The sequence below is a fragment of the Charadrius vociferus genome, unplaced genomic scaffold (genome assembly GCF_000708025.1).
Source record: "Charadrius vociferus isolate BGI_N301 unplaced genomic scaffold, ASM70802v2 scaffold585, whole genome shotgun sequence".
Lineage (NCBI taxonomy): Eukaryota > Metazoa > Chordata > Aves > Charadriiformes > Charadriidae > Charadrius > Charadrius vociferus.
The window spans coordinates 879,973-897,311 of NW_009648642.1; the positions used below are offsets into that span (position 1 = coordinate 879,973).

General features: G+C 38.5%; 1 protein-coding gene across 1 annotated transcript in view; it reads right to left on the reverse strand.

The window, feature by feature from the left end:
• Window positions 1-16,889, reverse strand: part of IFT140 (intraflagellar transport 140) — an 81,716-nt gene extending 64,827 nt beyond the window's left edge. The window contains 9 exon segments of the mRNA XM_009886385.1: window positions 417-620; window positions 4,039-4,187; window positions 4,984-5,090; window positions 6,271-6,362; window positions 7,460-7,635; window positions 10,476-10,618; window positions 11,312-11,433; window positions 15,274-15,495; window positions 16,728-16,889. Of these exon segments, the coding sequence (XP_009884687.1) occupies window positions 417-620; window positions 4,039-4,187; window positions 4,984-5,090; window positions 6,271-6,362; window positions 7,460-7,635; window positions 10,476-10,618; window positions 11,312-11,433; window positions 15,274-15,495; window positions 16,728-16,874 (1,362 nt within the window). The 5' untranslated portion in view covers window positions 16,875-16,889.
• Between the last annotated feature and the right edge of the window lie 450 nt (window positions 16,890-17,339).

Sequence of the window (17,339 nt, forward strand, 5' to 3'; positions counted from 1 at the left end):
GACAGATTGAGAGGGTTGGGGTTGTTCAGCCTGGAGAAGAGAAGGCTCCGGGGAGACCTTAGAGTCCCTTCCACTAGCTAGAGGGGCCTACAGGAAAGCTGGGGAGGGACTTTTTACAAGGGCATGTAGTGACAGGATGAGGGGTAACAGCTTCAAACTGGAAGAGGGGAGATTTAGATTAGATATCAGGAAGAAATTCTTGACTGTGAGGGTGGTCAGACACTGGTGCAGCTTGCCCAGAGAAGCTGTGGCTGCCCCATCCCTGGAAATGTTCAAGACCAGGCTGGACGGGGCTTTGAGCAAGCTGGAGGTGTCTCTGCCCATGGCAGCAGATTTAGAACTAGATGATGTTTAAGGTCCCTTCTAACCTAAACCATTTTATGATTCTTTGAAATAAATGAACAAAACCAATTAACCTTAGTAGCGAAGACTCCATTAACATTCATATCAACACGAAGACTGTGTGTGGTTCCTGTGCTGAAGGTGGTCACATTAAACAGGTTGGGAGACACCTGTACAACGGCCACTTGCTGATGAAAATGACATGATATGACCTGCTCACTGAGGATCACCACAGAGCTGATGTTGTTCACTGCCAGCAGGTTTTTTCGGGAGCCCCACTGCACACAATGGGAAGAGGAAAAATAATAATTAAAAAAAAAAAAGCACAACACGCAATTTCATCTTGAACAGTCACAGCAATGTCACAAGACAGATAACAAGGGGTAGGACAGAATAAACATATTTACATGTACGCAAAGTCCTACCATCTAAATACAACTATAGTCAATGACCAGGAATTATTACAGATTAAAACTGTTATGCTTGTTACCCAGCTACTCAGACTCCCTCAATCTAAGTAGAGGAGCTGTTTTTTTTTTAAATTAAACCCACTTGTCTTTCCTAAGATATTATTGCACCACCTTACACTTACTACCGCAAGAGAATATCACGTATTGAAAGGGCTTAATAATGCTGCGATCTGTAAAAGCAAGTTGCATGCATACTTTCTTATTACCATACTCGTTTTTGCAGTTTTGATAGCCCTTTCAGTCAACATAGTTCGAATCCCCTGGCTAAGTCACATGCACAAATAAAGGGGTCTAAAAGTACACTTCGCTCCTTCTCCTGAAGGAATCTCCATGTTCCAGCTAACTCTTTTTCTAATGAGTTCTATGGAGGTTCTCTCTCCCTCCTTTTAAGATTGGAAAAGAGCACTTAGAGCAATTCTATAACTGAAAATACCTTACAAAATTCAATAGGAGAAAGATAGGACCTGTTTCCAAGGTGGCTTGCAAAGACACAGCTTTTAACATGCAGCTGATGAATTCTATTATTAAAGAGAAAATAACGCTCCCATTGTCATTCTCTCTTTCTATATTCAGTTAAACAAGTGTGTCTGACAGTGTTCATGTTCATTCCTACCAAAGGACAATTCTTTTCAGCAAGCATTGAGGCAAGTATCTGACTACATGTGAACTCATAACTGGCACACGCCCCATTAGCCAGAAGCGATCCGAACTCCAGCCCGACAGCTCCAACTCTGCGTGGGGTGGAGGGGTGCTACTTCTGAGCTACCGCTACCGCACACCATCAATAATGCGCCTAGGTAAGCACAGTCCATAGGTCACTGCACAGCCCCAGCGCAGGAGCTCCTCCAGGGCCAGGCCAGCGAGCAGGTAGAGGGGTTTGGGGATGGGTTTTTGTGTGTGTTTTTGGTGGTTTTTTTTTTTTTTAATCTACCAGAGACCATTCATACAGACATACTTTCATGGGCTAGATAAATTATAAAGTTTCTCGGAGCTGCAGAAAACGCCTTCAAAGTTGAAGACTTCTCTGTCCTTGCACAACTGATAAGCTCTATAAACTCTCAGGATATGCCAAGTCTCTGAGGTCTCTGCTTCCCTCAAAGTTGTTTGAGATTTCACACAAATTTCTCGGCATACTGTTATTTCTGTGGCTATATCTTTCCAATAACGCTGATTTAAACAGTTATGTTTGGAAATAATTGCATTTTATTCAAGAGCGTGATCGAAGAACTAAAGCTATTTTACACAGTTTGTTTGGGGTTTTCTGTTTAATGGCACTTAGTTACAATTAATTAGATACTATGCCACACAACAGATGAGCTAGAGTGTACTCCCCAAGCACTTCTCTTTTGAGGCCACCTTATCAGGTTGAAAAAAGATGAGGTTGGGAAGGAGTCAAATAAAGTTATTGCTGCCCTTTGACCTCACCATGGTATATGCCTTTCTATTCTGAGTTTTTCATGGTAGTATAGGAAAAGGCTTTTATAGGAATTATCAAAAGATTCCACATGTAACAGTTTGTAAAATCTGTTACAAAACCTTTTTTGGAATGTAGGCATTACAATAAAAAATAGTCTAGAGTTTCCATAATGAAAGACAGCTCTGGAGATTCTGTGATTCTGTGATTTATAACATGAGATAAAAATGCAGTGATTGTTGACAACTGTTTGGCAATGCTTTTGTTTATGCTAACAAACATTGGGAACAAGGTGCTATTTCTGGACAGCGCTCCATATCCTGTTATCTGGAAAATTCTTGAATGGTCAAGCTGACATAAACATCTATATCTCTTCCCTTCCCTCAATTTATTAGCAGATGCATGATATACTAATGGCACACACTATTTGCTACATCCTGGACCTTTTGTTACTGAAGTATCTTAACAAAAGATTTGGGTTCTCAACTTTAATAGTACTTAGGTTTTAATTTTGGAAGTAGGACAGACTCTCACTATGTACCAACCCAGAGCAAGCAAGTGTCATTGCTTTTAAAATACGTTCCATTCTTACGTGAAAACAGAATAAAAGAAAACAAAATTACTTTCTCTTAAAAGGCAACAGACACATAAAAAGCAATGGGTATTGTTCTCACATATTAAGCACAGCAACAGAAAAATCTAACTTACAACAGAAACACTACAAAACCCGGAAAAAACTTAATGTTAGGGTATAACAAGCAAACAAATAAAGAAATGGTGGAGAACCTAAGAGCACAACCTTTGCCTTTTAGCAGAATGATGGTGGTTAAAAAAAGCTGTTTGTTAATGTAAAACATCTTTAATTTAAATATACAATTGTAATGCTCAGCTTTTCTCTTTTGCATATATCAAAATCCTAGTAAGTATAGAACGACAGTGTTTAAGCTTACTGTGACAAATGAAAATATTTCAAATAAATAAAAATATAGCACCTTGACACTTAACAAACAATGGGTTAAAAAATAAATATTATTATGCTAGGTGTTGTCATAACCTTCAGCATTAAAAATATTGTAAATAGCCGCAGAAATGTTTTAAAGAATTGGTTCTACAAATTCATAGGAGAAAACTTATCATCCATATCTAGTCTGACACTGTTGCACATAAAACTTATCTAGCAAACAAGAAATGTTTTCTGACAAAAAAGCAGCTGAAAACATCATTTTGTGTGTAAAAATACAGCATTCCCTTCTAGATGGCACATCTCACCAAGTAAAATTTGGTTGTAGAAAGTGACTAAAAAGAAGTTATCTACGAATAAAATCATGCATTTAGTCAGATTGACTTGCTTGCTATTTTAATAAATCCATGTAAAATTAACATTTCTGACAATCTATCTTTTCCAGAAAATCATTTCAGGGTGCTGAATTGAAAGGCTTTGTCAATGAGACATATAACGGACAGATGTTTGGATTGGAGGATGCCATGACTGCCGATTTTCCCAGTCAGATGATGTATTTGCATTTCAGCATGTCATCTTGCTGAGCATTTCAATGTGTCATCTTGCTGGGCATTTCAACCTTGTCTGTAATAGAATAGCCACAAACAGGCAATATTTCTGCCCATTTCAATTTTACAAGTTACTGGATCCTGATGGTTTTTCTTCCTTCTTGTGAAGAAGGACGAGCCTCTGCTGGTGCACATATTTATCGGTATGATAGCCATCATATTCATCTGTTTCACAAAGACAATCTATTCATCTAATGTTTGTGAGGTCCTACTAACCGGCAAGAAGACTCTTTCCTGTCTTACCTTTATCTGAGTGACGTTTCCTTCAAGTTCTGTAGGTGCCTGCAGCTTCCACTTCTCCTTGCCCTCCAAAGCCCGTATGCTCTGAGCAGATCCCGTTGCTTTCCTCCACATCGCTATTCTCCCTTTGTTAGTACCAGCTGCTAAGAGACCTGCCATTCACAAACCTGTTAGGCATTTCATATCCTAAACTTCAAGAAAAACAACCCCACATTATAGAAAGTAGCAGGCAGCCTAGCTCTGGTTCTAAGGTACTGAGAAGCCGCCTTCTCGCGGCATCCATCTCTTTGCCTTCCTGGAAACCAGCATCCTAGTCCTGAACTGGAGAAACTTTATGGAGAAACAACGGGAGAAGTTTCACATGGCAAGGCCCATTTTCTAAGCTACCAGCTGAAGTTATCTTTCGAATGTATCAGACAATGATTTCATTTTAACCATTTAATTTCGAAGAGCTGGTTTTGCAGTCACCACGGGCAAATCACCATTGAAAACCATTCTAGCAGACACTAGCTATGCCTATGCTGGCAAACAAGGTGATGCATAGAGTAGCTCTGTAGGAAACGTCAGTTTTAAGGACCTGATGTCCACGTTAGATGTGTTTGGCAAGTTCTACTTTGCATTAGCTCTAGTGTGGGCTTGTAGACTGAATTAACAGAATATGCTGGAGTGCATTAGGTGTAGTCCAGGAGAACTTGTACCAGTTCACTGTCACTGAATCCAGCTTGTGTGCCGGGAGACAACCCCACACTGAGACAAAGTGTGGCGAGTATCAAATGATCTCATTGTACCTTCAAAAGCACACTCCTGAGCTGAAAGCTTCTACATCACACACTATTACTGAAACCCTCAGTCACAAGACAAATATACTGAAATGACTACAGGGCACTGAATCCTGAGGTTTGACAAAGTTTAGGATCCAGAGATCACAGCTGCCACGTTATTTCTTACCTTTAGCACTGCAGTAAGAAACACAGTTAATACATTCTCCTCCCTCAAAGCCAAATTGCACATCTGGGGAGAGCACATAGTTCTCATCTTGGTCCAAATCCCAGAACCTAAGGTACACAAAACAAGAGTGTTAACAATGTTTTTCCTTCCAGGTGTCTTGCTAAACACAGGCAATAGCAAATTAATGCCATGGACAGCAGCCTATTTCAATAATGCCCAGATCATTCAATTTTTAAAATTAAATTGCCAGCAGCTGCCTCTGGAATGTGAATTTCTTAACAATCCCCTTCCTTTTCCTTTGACTTTTAAACAGCAGCACGTTTTGTGATACTCTGCTATGAAGAAAGGAGTGAGAAGCAAATCCAGCTTTAAGAAAAAAAAGAAAAGTAAGTAAGTGAGGTCTAGTTGCAATTTTCCTCCTCCCTACTTATGCATCCTCCTCTATTTTAAGAATATTCCTTGGTTAACCAGTAGTCCTTTGGATTCCAGATTTATTTTCTAGAACTAAACATTGTCATCAAACATATTCCTCTTGATACTTGGTCTTTATCACATTCTCACAAAAGATTATTTTGTCTGATAGTAGCAGACAGAGGGTCAAGAAAGCAAACTACTGTTGTAAATGGAACACCCCCACCCCCCAAAAGAAGTTAGAGGAAACAAGTAGAGCAAGTCATAGCTAAGACAGGGCAAAAAGATTTACTAATTTTTTTAAAAAGATGCAAAAAGATAAAAACTACAGAACATGGTAACATAGCAGCACAGCAAAGTAACATATAGAGTTTAAAGAATTAGGGATAGAAGTAATTTAAATACTTGTCTCATATTACACTAACAGAGAAACATCCCGAAAAGCAAGCACTTTTTTTCATGTTGCTGCTGCTATGACTACCTTAAGAATCAGACAATAACAATGGAAAGAACAGCAAAGCACCTATCTTTTTCATGCAAAAAACCCAAATGGTTATATTTTCAGAAGAAATCAATAACAGCCCTCAGAAAGAAACAGGATTTGGTAGTACTGCCTGAGAAAATAAAATAACTAGAGAGAAGGAAAGATATAGAATTTTTTTTTGTCCTCAAGGAAACAGATTTTTTCATTTCATTTCTCTATTTTGAGAAATAAAACTTGAAAATATTGGTAGTTTTTTCATTATTGGTTAAAAAAAAATCACTAAACAAAAAAACACAATAGTTCAGTAAAATATTCAGTGCACTGCAGACAGTAAAACTTTTAGCTGGCACTTCTCACAGGCAGCCAGAACATCTTTAAAACAGGATTCTTACCTGATGACCGTCTCGCCTAGTGCTGTAACAACAAGGCTATGGTCTATTAAAATGATGTCTGCAGAATGACCTATCTTCCCACTCAACTTCACCTGTTAAGCATAAGTAAATAAGTAAATTTACAGAAGGCAGGAGGAACACACTGAAAGACAGCAAGCATCTGAATTTCCTAGGTTGGCTGAAGGGTTAGAATATAACTAGACCTGTCTGTCAGTTCAGATAGACCCGTAGTTTCTCTTAGGCAGGGATCACCACTAAATGCACCAAGCATATGATGTATACTTTTAATCAAAGAAATTTGTAGTGGGTTAATTAAATAGGTAAGGGGCAGGTTTTTTTCTTGTACTACATCTTCTCTTAGAACTTGATAAAGACTGCTTTAAAATGTGAAATACCAAATCTTACTTCTAGTCAAAAGTAAGTGATGATTAATAAGAAGTGGACACCCCTGTAATACACAAATGCCCTGTCTTTTTCAATCTTAGAGAGGAAAAAAAAAAAAAAAAGTCTTAGGAAGGCAAAGGTTTGGGTTCCATACCCCTAAGCAGTATTCTCTAACAGTACAGTATTTAATTTGAGCCAGGGTGATTATAAGTTCTGGATGAGGTCAGTTTGGTTTTTGTCCCTATACAATAATTTTGGGGTCACTATGTTATTATTTGTGACTCAGTGACTGGTGGGTTGTTATTTTTTAAAAGCTTCCCAGACTTCGCAGCTGTGAAAAAACACTTTCACAATGTGAGAGCTAAAAAAAAATCTTTCAGCTTTGCAGGCAAAGACAATATCACTACTCCTACTAATCTGAAAGACAAGACAGCTCTGGGCGACTGATGACAATAAAACCAAGGATGCAGATTATCAACTATTTATCCACAAGACATTTTAACAAATATTTGATTATACTGCAATTTTCAATTCTTCTCTAATTCCCTAAGACAAGGTAAATGAAGTGCAAAAGGGTCAAAATGAAAGAAACCAAGAAAAAACAGGAAGGCAAGATGAAAACCATCTTTCCAAATTCAATAACACATCACTCTATTTCACTTTTAAATGAGCATATATTTGCTGATCAAGGTATTACCCAAGAAACAAAAATGAGAGTTGAGCAAAAAAAGTGATAATCAAAACCCGCTAACAAATACTTACAAAGATTGAACGTTGCAACCTTACCCTGTAGGCTGACTCTTACCTTCATGAGCTCTTCTGCCTCTCCCTCAAGAGTAATTGCATGCAAGGACAACTGCAGGTTCTCTGTTATTACAACTAAAACATCTCTTTCCTCCATGAAGAGCAGCTTTCGGATGAGACTGTCTGTGGACAATACATGCCTTGTCTTTCCTTTCTCATTCACATAATGCACAGAACCTGTAGTACACATAGACAAGGTATAGTTTTCAGACAACAGTTTTTAGCTACAAAAAAATCAAAGTTGCTGCTTTCTACTTTAATAAAATATTGCTCAGGTGCTGAAAAGATAAAAATAACCACAATTCTTTTGTCTTCTAGTTTGTCTCAGGATACAGACTACAACAGTTGACCAGAGCAATAAAATAAAACTTACTCAATTTTTCCCTGTCTAGGAAATCCAGAGGGGAATCATTTAAATGCCATAATTTAAATAGTTTCAAACAAAAAGTTAACTTTGTGGCCTTCTCTGGCCCTGCTCCAACAGGTCTGTGTCCTTCTGCTGTTGGGACCCCCAGAGCTGGAGGCAGCACTGCAAAGGGGTCTCCCCAGAGCAGAGGGGCAGAATCCCCTCTCTCACCCTGGTGGCCACGCTGCTGGGGATGCAGCCCGGGATGCTGGTGGCTTTCTGGGCTGCTGGTGCACATTGTCAGGTCATGTCCTGCTTTTCATCCACCAGTACCAACAGTTCCGTCTCCACAGGGCTGTTCTCGACTCAATTCATCACCCAGACTGTACAGATACTGGGGACTGTTGGGATGGTTCTCCAATGTATATCATTTTCTATCACACAGGTATCTGTTTATTGTAGTAATGCTTTGCAGTAACCAATCATCTACTGAATCTCAGTTTTATGGCACCTTTTACAAGAAACAGACAGTCCCTTGATTTTTAGTTGCCATCTGAAATTGTTTCGTAAGTTAAATTATCCTTCTGTACTCAGATATTACTGTACAAAGTATTAAGTATCTCACAGACAACACTACCCGCTATTTTGAAGCTATTTAGGCAGTTGGGGAGAAGGTTATAGCTTTCTGCATAACTTTAAGGAAGTTTTCACACTGCATCACACAAGAGACTAATCTCAAAAATTAACAAATCTGAGCTAATTAAGTAGAGCAAATAACTCAGATTCCAACAACAAAAAGCAGCAGGAACTGTATACTGCTTAGGAGATACAAAGGGGACCAGAAGAGGATTATTACTCATGACCTAAAATGTCTGCAGTGAAAACAAACGAGGGTGCGATCCGTAAAAATATCAGGAAGATTTCCACTATTCAGGTTATGTCTCAATACCTGTGCCAGTTGTCTCAAACATCATAATTCTTTGTGATGATGATTTTTTGTGCTCATAGAAAGTGCTGCAAAACAACCTCCAAAAATCGTTATCAGTTCAGGTGTCCTCTCTTCAGATAAGCATCTCATGTGACATATTACCTGAACTGCACTGTTGTAGTGCAATGATCAGTGTTCTGGAAGCATCAGTATGTAAAAACTATCTAGACTAATAAAATACTTGAAACTTGGGAGGTTTTCTTCATTTTGTTTTGGGCTTTTTTGAGGTGTTTAATTGTTTATTTTGTTTTGCTTTAAAAAATGCTCTATTGTCTTTAGTCAAGACTCTTTTGAGATATTTAAAAACATGCAATAAGAACGTGGGGGGTTTTAATTCATTTTTATTAAACAAGTTTGTGCTGAGAATCCATACTTTAGAAGAAATTTACAGGTCACATTAAAACCCTATGAAAACTAGAACTGATTCTGAAGTTACGGCAGATCACTTATTGAGTTATAAAGAACCGGGTCCAAAAGATATATGGTCAAATCAACCTAGGCAACGATACTGCTCAAAAGAAACAGTCAGTGTCATTTGACCAAAATTTGTCAAGTTTGAACAGGAGGCGAAAGAAACAAGATGCGAAGCACACCCATGTGCAGTACTGGGAGCCTGGCCCTAGATGGAGCTGTGGACCACCACTACAGCTGCTCAGAAAGTGAGGATGTCATAGGCACAGCCGCTCAAAGATTCTCTCCTTCTACCTTTAAGTAGTGCCCTGTACCCCTTTTTCATTTAAATGATTCACATCTAGTAAAGAGGCTTGTAACTCACAAATCAAGTGAAGGTACAGCCCCCTCTTCTGCCAAGCAAACATACAGCTGGAGAAGGGCACTCCTGCAATCACACGGAAGCTATACCAGTGTAAACGATGGGTGTCATTCTTGATAATGTAAACACTGAATCAAACTGTAATTGAGCTGCAGAACTAGCACATCTCAAATGTTTTTTGGAGTAGTTAACACCTGAATCGAGGGGATTACCTACTCAGATCATCTACCAGAAACATACTCATTACAATACCTGTTACATAAATTCTGGCTCCTCTCCAAAGAGTTAACAGTTTAGAGAGCCAGAAGGCATCATGAGAACTGGGGTAGGAAGAAAATGAGCTGGGAGTAAGCTAGTACCCAGAACAGTAAAAGGGAGAGGGAAAGAAAAATGGCAGCGAAGAAAACTAACAAAACAGATATTCAGACTTTTTTGCAGACTGAAGCATCATTTCAAAGTATAAGGAAAAAAAAAGGTAAATTAATAATTTATTTTAAAAAGGTATGTTCTAGCAGTATCTGCATATTTATAGAAAAAAACCACAACTTATGCATTATTTTGAAGCTCTGCACAAAATCCTGATAACTTCTAATTTTATTTACACTTAGGTGTTAGAAATCACTTTCCTTACACTCACTTCTTCAGGAACCTGACTAATCCAATACCTACGCTGCCCTTTTGGAGAGGACTCATCCTGAAGATGCTAAGATTTTAATAATTGTATTCATTTCTTCTTACTAAACATTCTTCAACTCTTATGAATCTTCTGCCCCGTTGGATCTACGAATGATGGGCATATGAACATACTCCAGATGCTGGATACATGAAAACAGGACTATCATGCACTGAGCTATTTTGATGCATTAAGGAGACAAATTTCCAGCAGGCTGTAAAAGTAGTTTTGCTTTTACCATCTGTCAAAGTGATGAAGAAGGGCAGTCCTTCCTGGAGTCCCATTTTCAGAGGTGCTCCCATTCCAGCTTTTCTCCAGTTAAACATATCCAAGGCCTTCTCATCACCACCCACAGCTGCTTTCGCCAGCTGTACAAAGTCCCTGCAAATGCAGATACATAATTTCCAATTCCTTACATAACAGAGTACTTTCCATCTCAAAGATCAGATGAGTAGTTAATAAAACATAGTGTAAAGAGAGAATAAAGATGTTTCATGCACTGACTGGAAAAAGGACATCCTCAAAAAGAAACTAAGTAAAATTATAATACTGTTTTTTATTTGCATTGTTTCACCTTTTTTTCCATAAGCGTTACTATTTCTACAGAGATGTGAAACAGAAGTGGCCCAGACAAGGAATTTTTATTTTTTTTTTGCTATAGCGGTTAACTATTTCTTATTTGGAAAGGAAAGCAATAATAATGTTTAAGAACTGATTTTTAATTTAATTATTCTTGCCAATAATTTCACGGGTAATTGTGTTTTCAGTGTGCCTTCTGCTTTACACAATCAGCAACATTGCTAATTAGAAGAACTAGGGGAAGAAGAAGCAACAGCAACAGAGAGAAGGGTATGGGCAAAAGGAAGAAGATCTGTTCCTGCATACAGGACATAAATAGCCAGCTACTAAAGTGGAGAAAAACTTGGAAATAAAGGACAGCTAGGATAAGAATTTTTTTTTCTATACACATATATTAAGAAAAAAAAAAAGGGTTTGTCTGGGAGTAGGATTTTCGTTCTGTGGAACAGAAGTAAGATCTGGTCTACCAGAGCCCTGAGGGGACACCATACTTACTCGCCCGGAGGAGGTGGTCGAAAGACACAGTGGAACAGACATTTTCCATACTCTTGTTTCAGCAGGGCAGGACCCTGCACTCTGCCTCGCTGGTCCATTCGCCACAGAACCAGGACACCATGCTAGGAAAAGACAATAATTCATTCATTACACTTTGCACACCAATGAGAATCCAGACTCCATCTACTCAGTGCACATAAAAATAAACATTTTATTGACAGAGCAACACCTTTCCTTTCATTTAGCTGACACATAAAATTACTCTCACTTAAAACTAAGCCACAAGGAATAAAAATTATCTTTAACATTTTATTATTTGCTTACTCAAAATCAAGTTATCTTAAAAAGCTTGTTGGTCATATCCATTCCTAGTAAAATGACACTGCCAGTGGAATTAGAACAGCCTTGACTTCCTCTGCAAGTAGCAGAAGCAAGTATCTGTTTAGGTAACTCTCTCTCCACTTTTTTCTTGCAAGTAGTCTGATTGCTAAAAGAAAATAATAAGGGATAATAAAGCATAAGATATGCATCCCTAAATAAGTGCGTATAACACTGATACAAATGATTAGACACATGTGAAGTCACAGGACACACATAATTTAAGGAAAGAATTTCAGAATTCCTGGAGCTTTCCTCTTCTTTCAGAGTAGACATTCATCTAGAACAAAAATTCATTTTTAGAAACAGAACTTGGTAACTAGAAGAATCACAGACGCTAAAGAAAAGAAGACTCATTAGCTAATTAACTCAAGAGTAGTCAATATAAGTTGGCTCTCAGAGCCTGGCACAAGTTCTGAAGGTAACACACCTTTTGCAGTGCCAGCTCCAAATGAGCATCAGCCCCCTGGTGATGGGAAAAAACAGAGAAGACAAAGAAGCAAAAAGACAGTTCAGCATGACATACACGTTAACTGTCCCAACAAACTGACTTACACTACAGCCTCACAGCTGCAATTTTAAGATTATTATTTATTGTTGTTACTATGTTAGTGCTTAGGAAACCAAATTGCATTTGGAGGTTCTCTGCGTAAGCACTACATGAAAAGAGCACCAACAATTTGCAATATCAAGTTCAATCCCATTTTTTTTATTAAGGTAGATAACAATAAAGTGGTATTATAATTTGCTCTATTTTTCTTTATTGTGTTCAGTGGAGTATAGTCTTTCTAGAAGTGAAAGACTAGTAGCGGTGGTAGCTCTAAACACTTATTCTTCACAATTCTAACTAGAAGACACACAAGATGCAGCTGAAGCCTTCCAAGGTAACATTTCCTCCTTTTTTTCAAGAATCAAAGTCCTCACTTCTTTTCAGCACTAAGATGATAATATTCATACCACCCAAAACTGTTTACCATGCAATGTTGTCTCTTACAGCTTAAAGAATGTGACACAGCTGTGCATCTGCAAAACCACTGTACTCCCCTCCCAAGAGGCCACTTGCCATTCATACATGGTTTGCTGGTTACCCCTCGAAATCACAGGATCCTATAATCTGAAAGTTCATGTCCTGTTGGGTCCTCCTCTCCCTTTTCCCTCAGCTTTAAATGTCACCAAATTCCAGGGATCTCAACTAAGAAAACCCACACCATTTATAAGCTGGAGGAAAAGCCTGCAGCTTTATGAAGTTGCTGACCTTCCTTCCATCCCATTCTACATATCCCATCCTGTATGCAGATAACTTAGCTGCAAACTCAATGCTGAGTTTGGAACACACGAGATTGGAAATAAAAAACCTCACTACCTGTTCTAAGCGTGACTGTTTATAGACAGGATGCAGAACTGGTCTGTGTGCAAATGGTATTTGAAAAGGACAAAGGGCATTGACATTATAATCTATAAGATTTACTCAAAAGGTATCCTGTATCTTCCCTATCATTCTTAACAACTCAAAGCTTTAGCTTCTTGTCATACAGCCTATTTGCCTTATAAATAGGCTTTCATTATAGAAAGCAACTAGATCCTTAGAGTTCTTTTGTGTGATCGAAACCCGGAAGCCATCCATGTTATTTGTTACTTAAAACACAAATTAAGAGCTTTGGATTTTCACAGCATCCAATTCCTCCTTTAAGAAGTTATTTTCAAATTTTTTCTTGCAACTCAAGGTTTTTGACGAGTGGATGTTCTCAGCTGAGTACCCTCAGCTGTGAAGTCCCAGTAAAGATCAAACAGAAACCAAAGCAGGGCCCAAATATTTATCTTCTTTCCAAGGGTATTCCTCTAATATGAGCAGAGTATGATCCTGGCAGCACTCTAATGGAAGTTACCTGAATACACGCCTTCATGGAAAACATTTTAAAAATAAACTTAAAAGCTATTGGGAAAGAGGTAGGAAATTACATGTACCTATGCTCTACATCAGAGCATGGTACACGAAATGGAGCATGCAAGACGAGGGATGCGTGAGCCCACCCAGTGCAGTACTGGGCAGAGGCACCCTTGGAGCTCATCCCAGGATGCTGAACCAGCTGCGCACTCAGCCGCAGGAGCCTGGTCTCTCAGCAGGGCTCACGCTGCTCCCGCACACACAGCTGCAGGCTTACATTACAATGCAGGCTTACATTACAATGACCTACATTTCACCAGGGAGTAAGTACCTTGAACTGCGCTCAGCTCTGTTTCAGCCTCTGCAGAGGGTAACACAGCTATTTTGTAATAAGGAACTTTTCTGAGTTCAACTGTGCTGCTGTTGCATCTATCGAGGTTAGTCTTTCCAACTACAGCAATTGAAGCCACATGAAACTGAAGAGCATTCATGTCAACACATGCATAGGTTGTGTTTTGGCATGTTAAGGAATTTCCTTGAAACCACTTCTTATTCTACTTCAATTAGTACTCTCATCAGAGGACCAGTTAGGATGAGTCTATAAAATTGTTCAGTTTGCCTGTAAGAACGGCTATATCTGTTTTAAGATTACTTTATTACTGTGATCTGACACCAAATGAATCAATTTGAACAGAAGTTTGTTCACAAATGTAGGGTTAATGTAAGCTATGGCTACATTAATGTATTTTCTCGATATAAATAAGGCCTCAGTTATACTGCGCATCACCTTCTTTTGGCTGAGCAGCACCTTCTCTTTTCTAATAAAGAGGAGGATAAATTCATTTTTGACTCAGTTTTGAATTTCTGCATTATTGTCAAATGCAGGAACAGAATTTTACACATGATGATTTAAAATTGTATTTTCCTCTGACTCATATAGGTAAGAATTCTTGAAGAGCAGAACTTAAATTCTTGGACAAGCTCAAGTTTATGTCAGTGAAAAAACAGAAAAACCTACTTTTTTTTTTTCCCATTTGCTGTCTGCAGAACTGGGAAAACCAGAATCTTCTAGGAAGACTTAATCCTGAATACTAAATATTCAAAAGCTACTTTCTCATTCCACTATGTAAAACGACAACCAGCTCATCAAGAAATAGACTGTCACATTTCAAGTATTTCCACAACATATTTTCCATATAATAACTTTGACTCATTTTTAGAGTATTAATTAAAAACAGAACAAGAGAGATCAGCATGGGTTTTCTGTACTTAAGTGAGCATTGCTATGCACTCACTATGGATGAATATGTTGTAGCTGGAATTTATTTCTCAACATTTGGGCTTTATTCCTGAGTCTGCCACAAAATTCCTGCATAGACAGGAGCAAATAATTCAAATTGCCTCAATTACCCCATCTGTTAAATAGCCCTAAACCCTCATCTACTCCTCAGCACATACTAAGATTAGATACACTTATTTAAAGAGAAATTGATAAAACTGCAACAAGTACTGTAGAAAAAGTTAAAACACTAAGATCTGATTTTACACCCTAACAGTTTTAATTTGTATCTATAGCGAGGAAATTTATCTGCCCCGCAACCATCCCTTCCCCTACCAATCCATTCTGTAATCCATTCCTGTCAGAGGGCTCACAACACTGTGTTCCACATCAAACACATTTGGCATTTCAGCTACCCACCTGATCGCCAGACACAAGGCAGGTACCATTGGTACTCCAGTTTAGCACTGTAATTTTGGCGTCATGATTTGGTGGGACAGCATGGTGCTCCTTGTCTTGTTTGTTCAGTATCACAACTTCTCCCGTCTCCCAGCCTGCTGCAAGAATCGGTCTGGAAGGGTGCCAGGAAAGTGATGTGACCTGGAAGCTTCTCTCAATGTGCGCATCGGACACATGTTCTCCCTGCAAATGGAAATAAAGCACAAGCTCAGTACAAGGATGCAGCTAAACCTTCAGATCCACTTCCCAGTCAACAAGATATTTTTCTGTGGTAAAGGACTGTGATGTAACAGAGCTTTCTGCAAGAGCTATGAAGTGGTTACACAAATTCTCTTTACAGCTGTTTCACGTGCATGAATATCTGCTACAACATGCAGCACATCCACGTGAAAATTGCTAATGAAAACAGGGCAGTGTCAAGTGACTGCCTCACTCTGCTTTGCCAGGCTACTCTTCCCTCACAGCGTATGTGAGCAGCTCTCTTGGAGTATCACGCTTTTACTCCTGTAGGAAAGATAAGGTGGCTTCGAGCACATTTCAAGGCAAAAAAAAAAACCAACTTTAGAAAAAAAAAATAAATCACCTCACTGAGGACACAGAACAATCTAATGCTTTAAGAGCTTTTAAAGGCAGACCTTCCTTTGTGCACGGTTTGCAATAATATTTCAGGCAAATCCTTTAACCTCCCTATGTATTTACTTTTCCATTTGTAAAATCTGGATGACAATTTTTCATAATATGCTTTGAGAAGTATACATTTTATAGGCTACTCATATTAACAGACTTAAATGTTTCCAGTACATCTGCCACTAGATAGCTTGTAGTATCATTTCCCTAAATAACACACTTTTTTTCCTGAAAATTATGCAAACCAAAGACCCACGCAAGCCTCTCATGTAAAGTTTAGAGTACGCAAAGGAAATATCTGTCTACAGGCAGAAATTGTACTGGGAAACAACCTACTCAAATGGAACAAGCGGAGTGCAGCAAATCAGCTCAGTCTCAAGGTGGAGGAATAAATTTTTTAATTTACATTTCTTAGTACAATTTACTTAGAGATTTTTTAAAAAAAAAAAAAGCAGCTTCTGTCCATTTTACTTATCAGCCTGAAATTCTCTTACTAAAGAAGTAAGAAGCAAATCGGTAACCATCACAAACAAGACTCAAATGCTGTAAAAACTAAATTTCAATGGAAAAATCAATTTAATTCATGAAGACCTTTTTATAAAATACATGTAATCAGTAGCTGATGAATCTGATGTGTCCTAGATAGCATGGGACATGGATAGTAATTAAAATCCAGAGAGAGGGCTTCAAGGAGTGTAAGTAAGGCTGCAAATACATATATATATATATATATATATATATAAATGAAAAAAAGCAAAAGCCCAAAAGCAAAGTTGCTGATTATTCACCTGTTCCAGGTAGATATCCACGCAGCCCCCAGATGCTGTGCTGATGGAAGCAACTGCCAGGAGTGGATGATGCGGGTGCCATGCTATATGAGATGGGGAGGCAACTGAGTCCGGAGCTTCTGTTCGATGATCCATGTACACAGCCATAACAGAAGCTGTCACAGACTGCAAATCTGTACAAGGAAAACAAACATTTCTAACAGGAATGTTTCAGTACATAATATATATACACACTTGTGGGAGAATTTTTAGAAATCAATGGTCACCCTGTGAGCACCCCAAGCACTGAGAACTTGTTGACGACAGTGTAAGCTTCAAGGAATGTCAAAGGTCAGATTGTGTTTTGTGAACATCTGAGTTATGTTGAGGGAGGAAAGAACTGTTGCTGAATGTACCGATAAGCAGGATTTTAATTAAAACATAGAAGTAGATAACTATGTGCATGAACAGCTGGAGCTAGCCAATCATATAGTAGAGATGCTTGTTTGAACTATGCATGTAACCAATTATTGCTTCAGTGTTGCGTGGCGTGGGAGAAAATTGTCTATATTAGCTGTGCTATCTGTGCAATAAAGTGGCATTTACCCTGATCATATTGGTCGTGGTGTATCT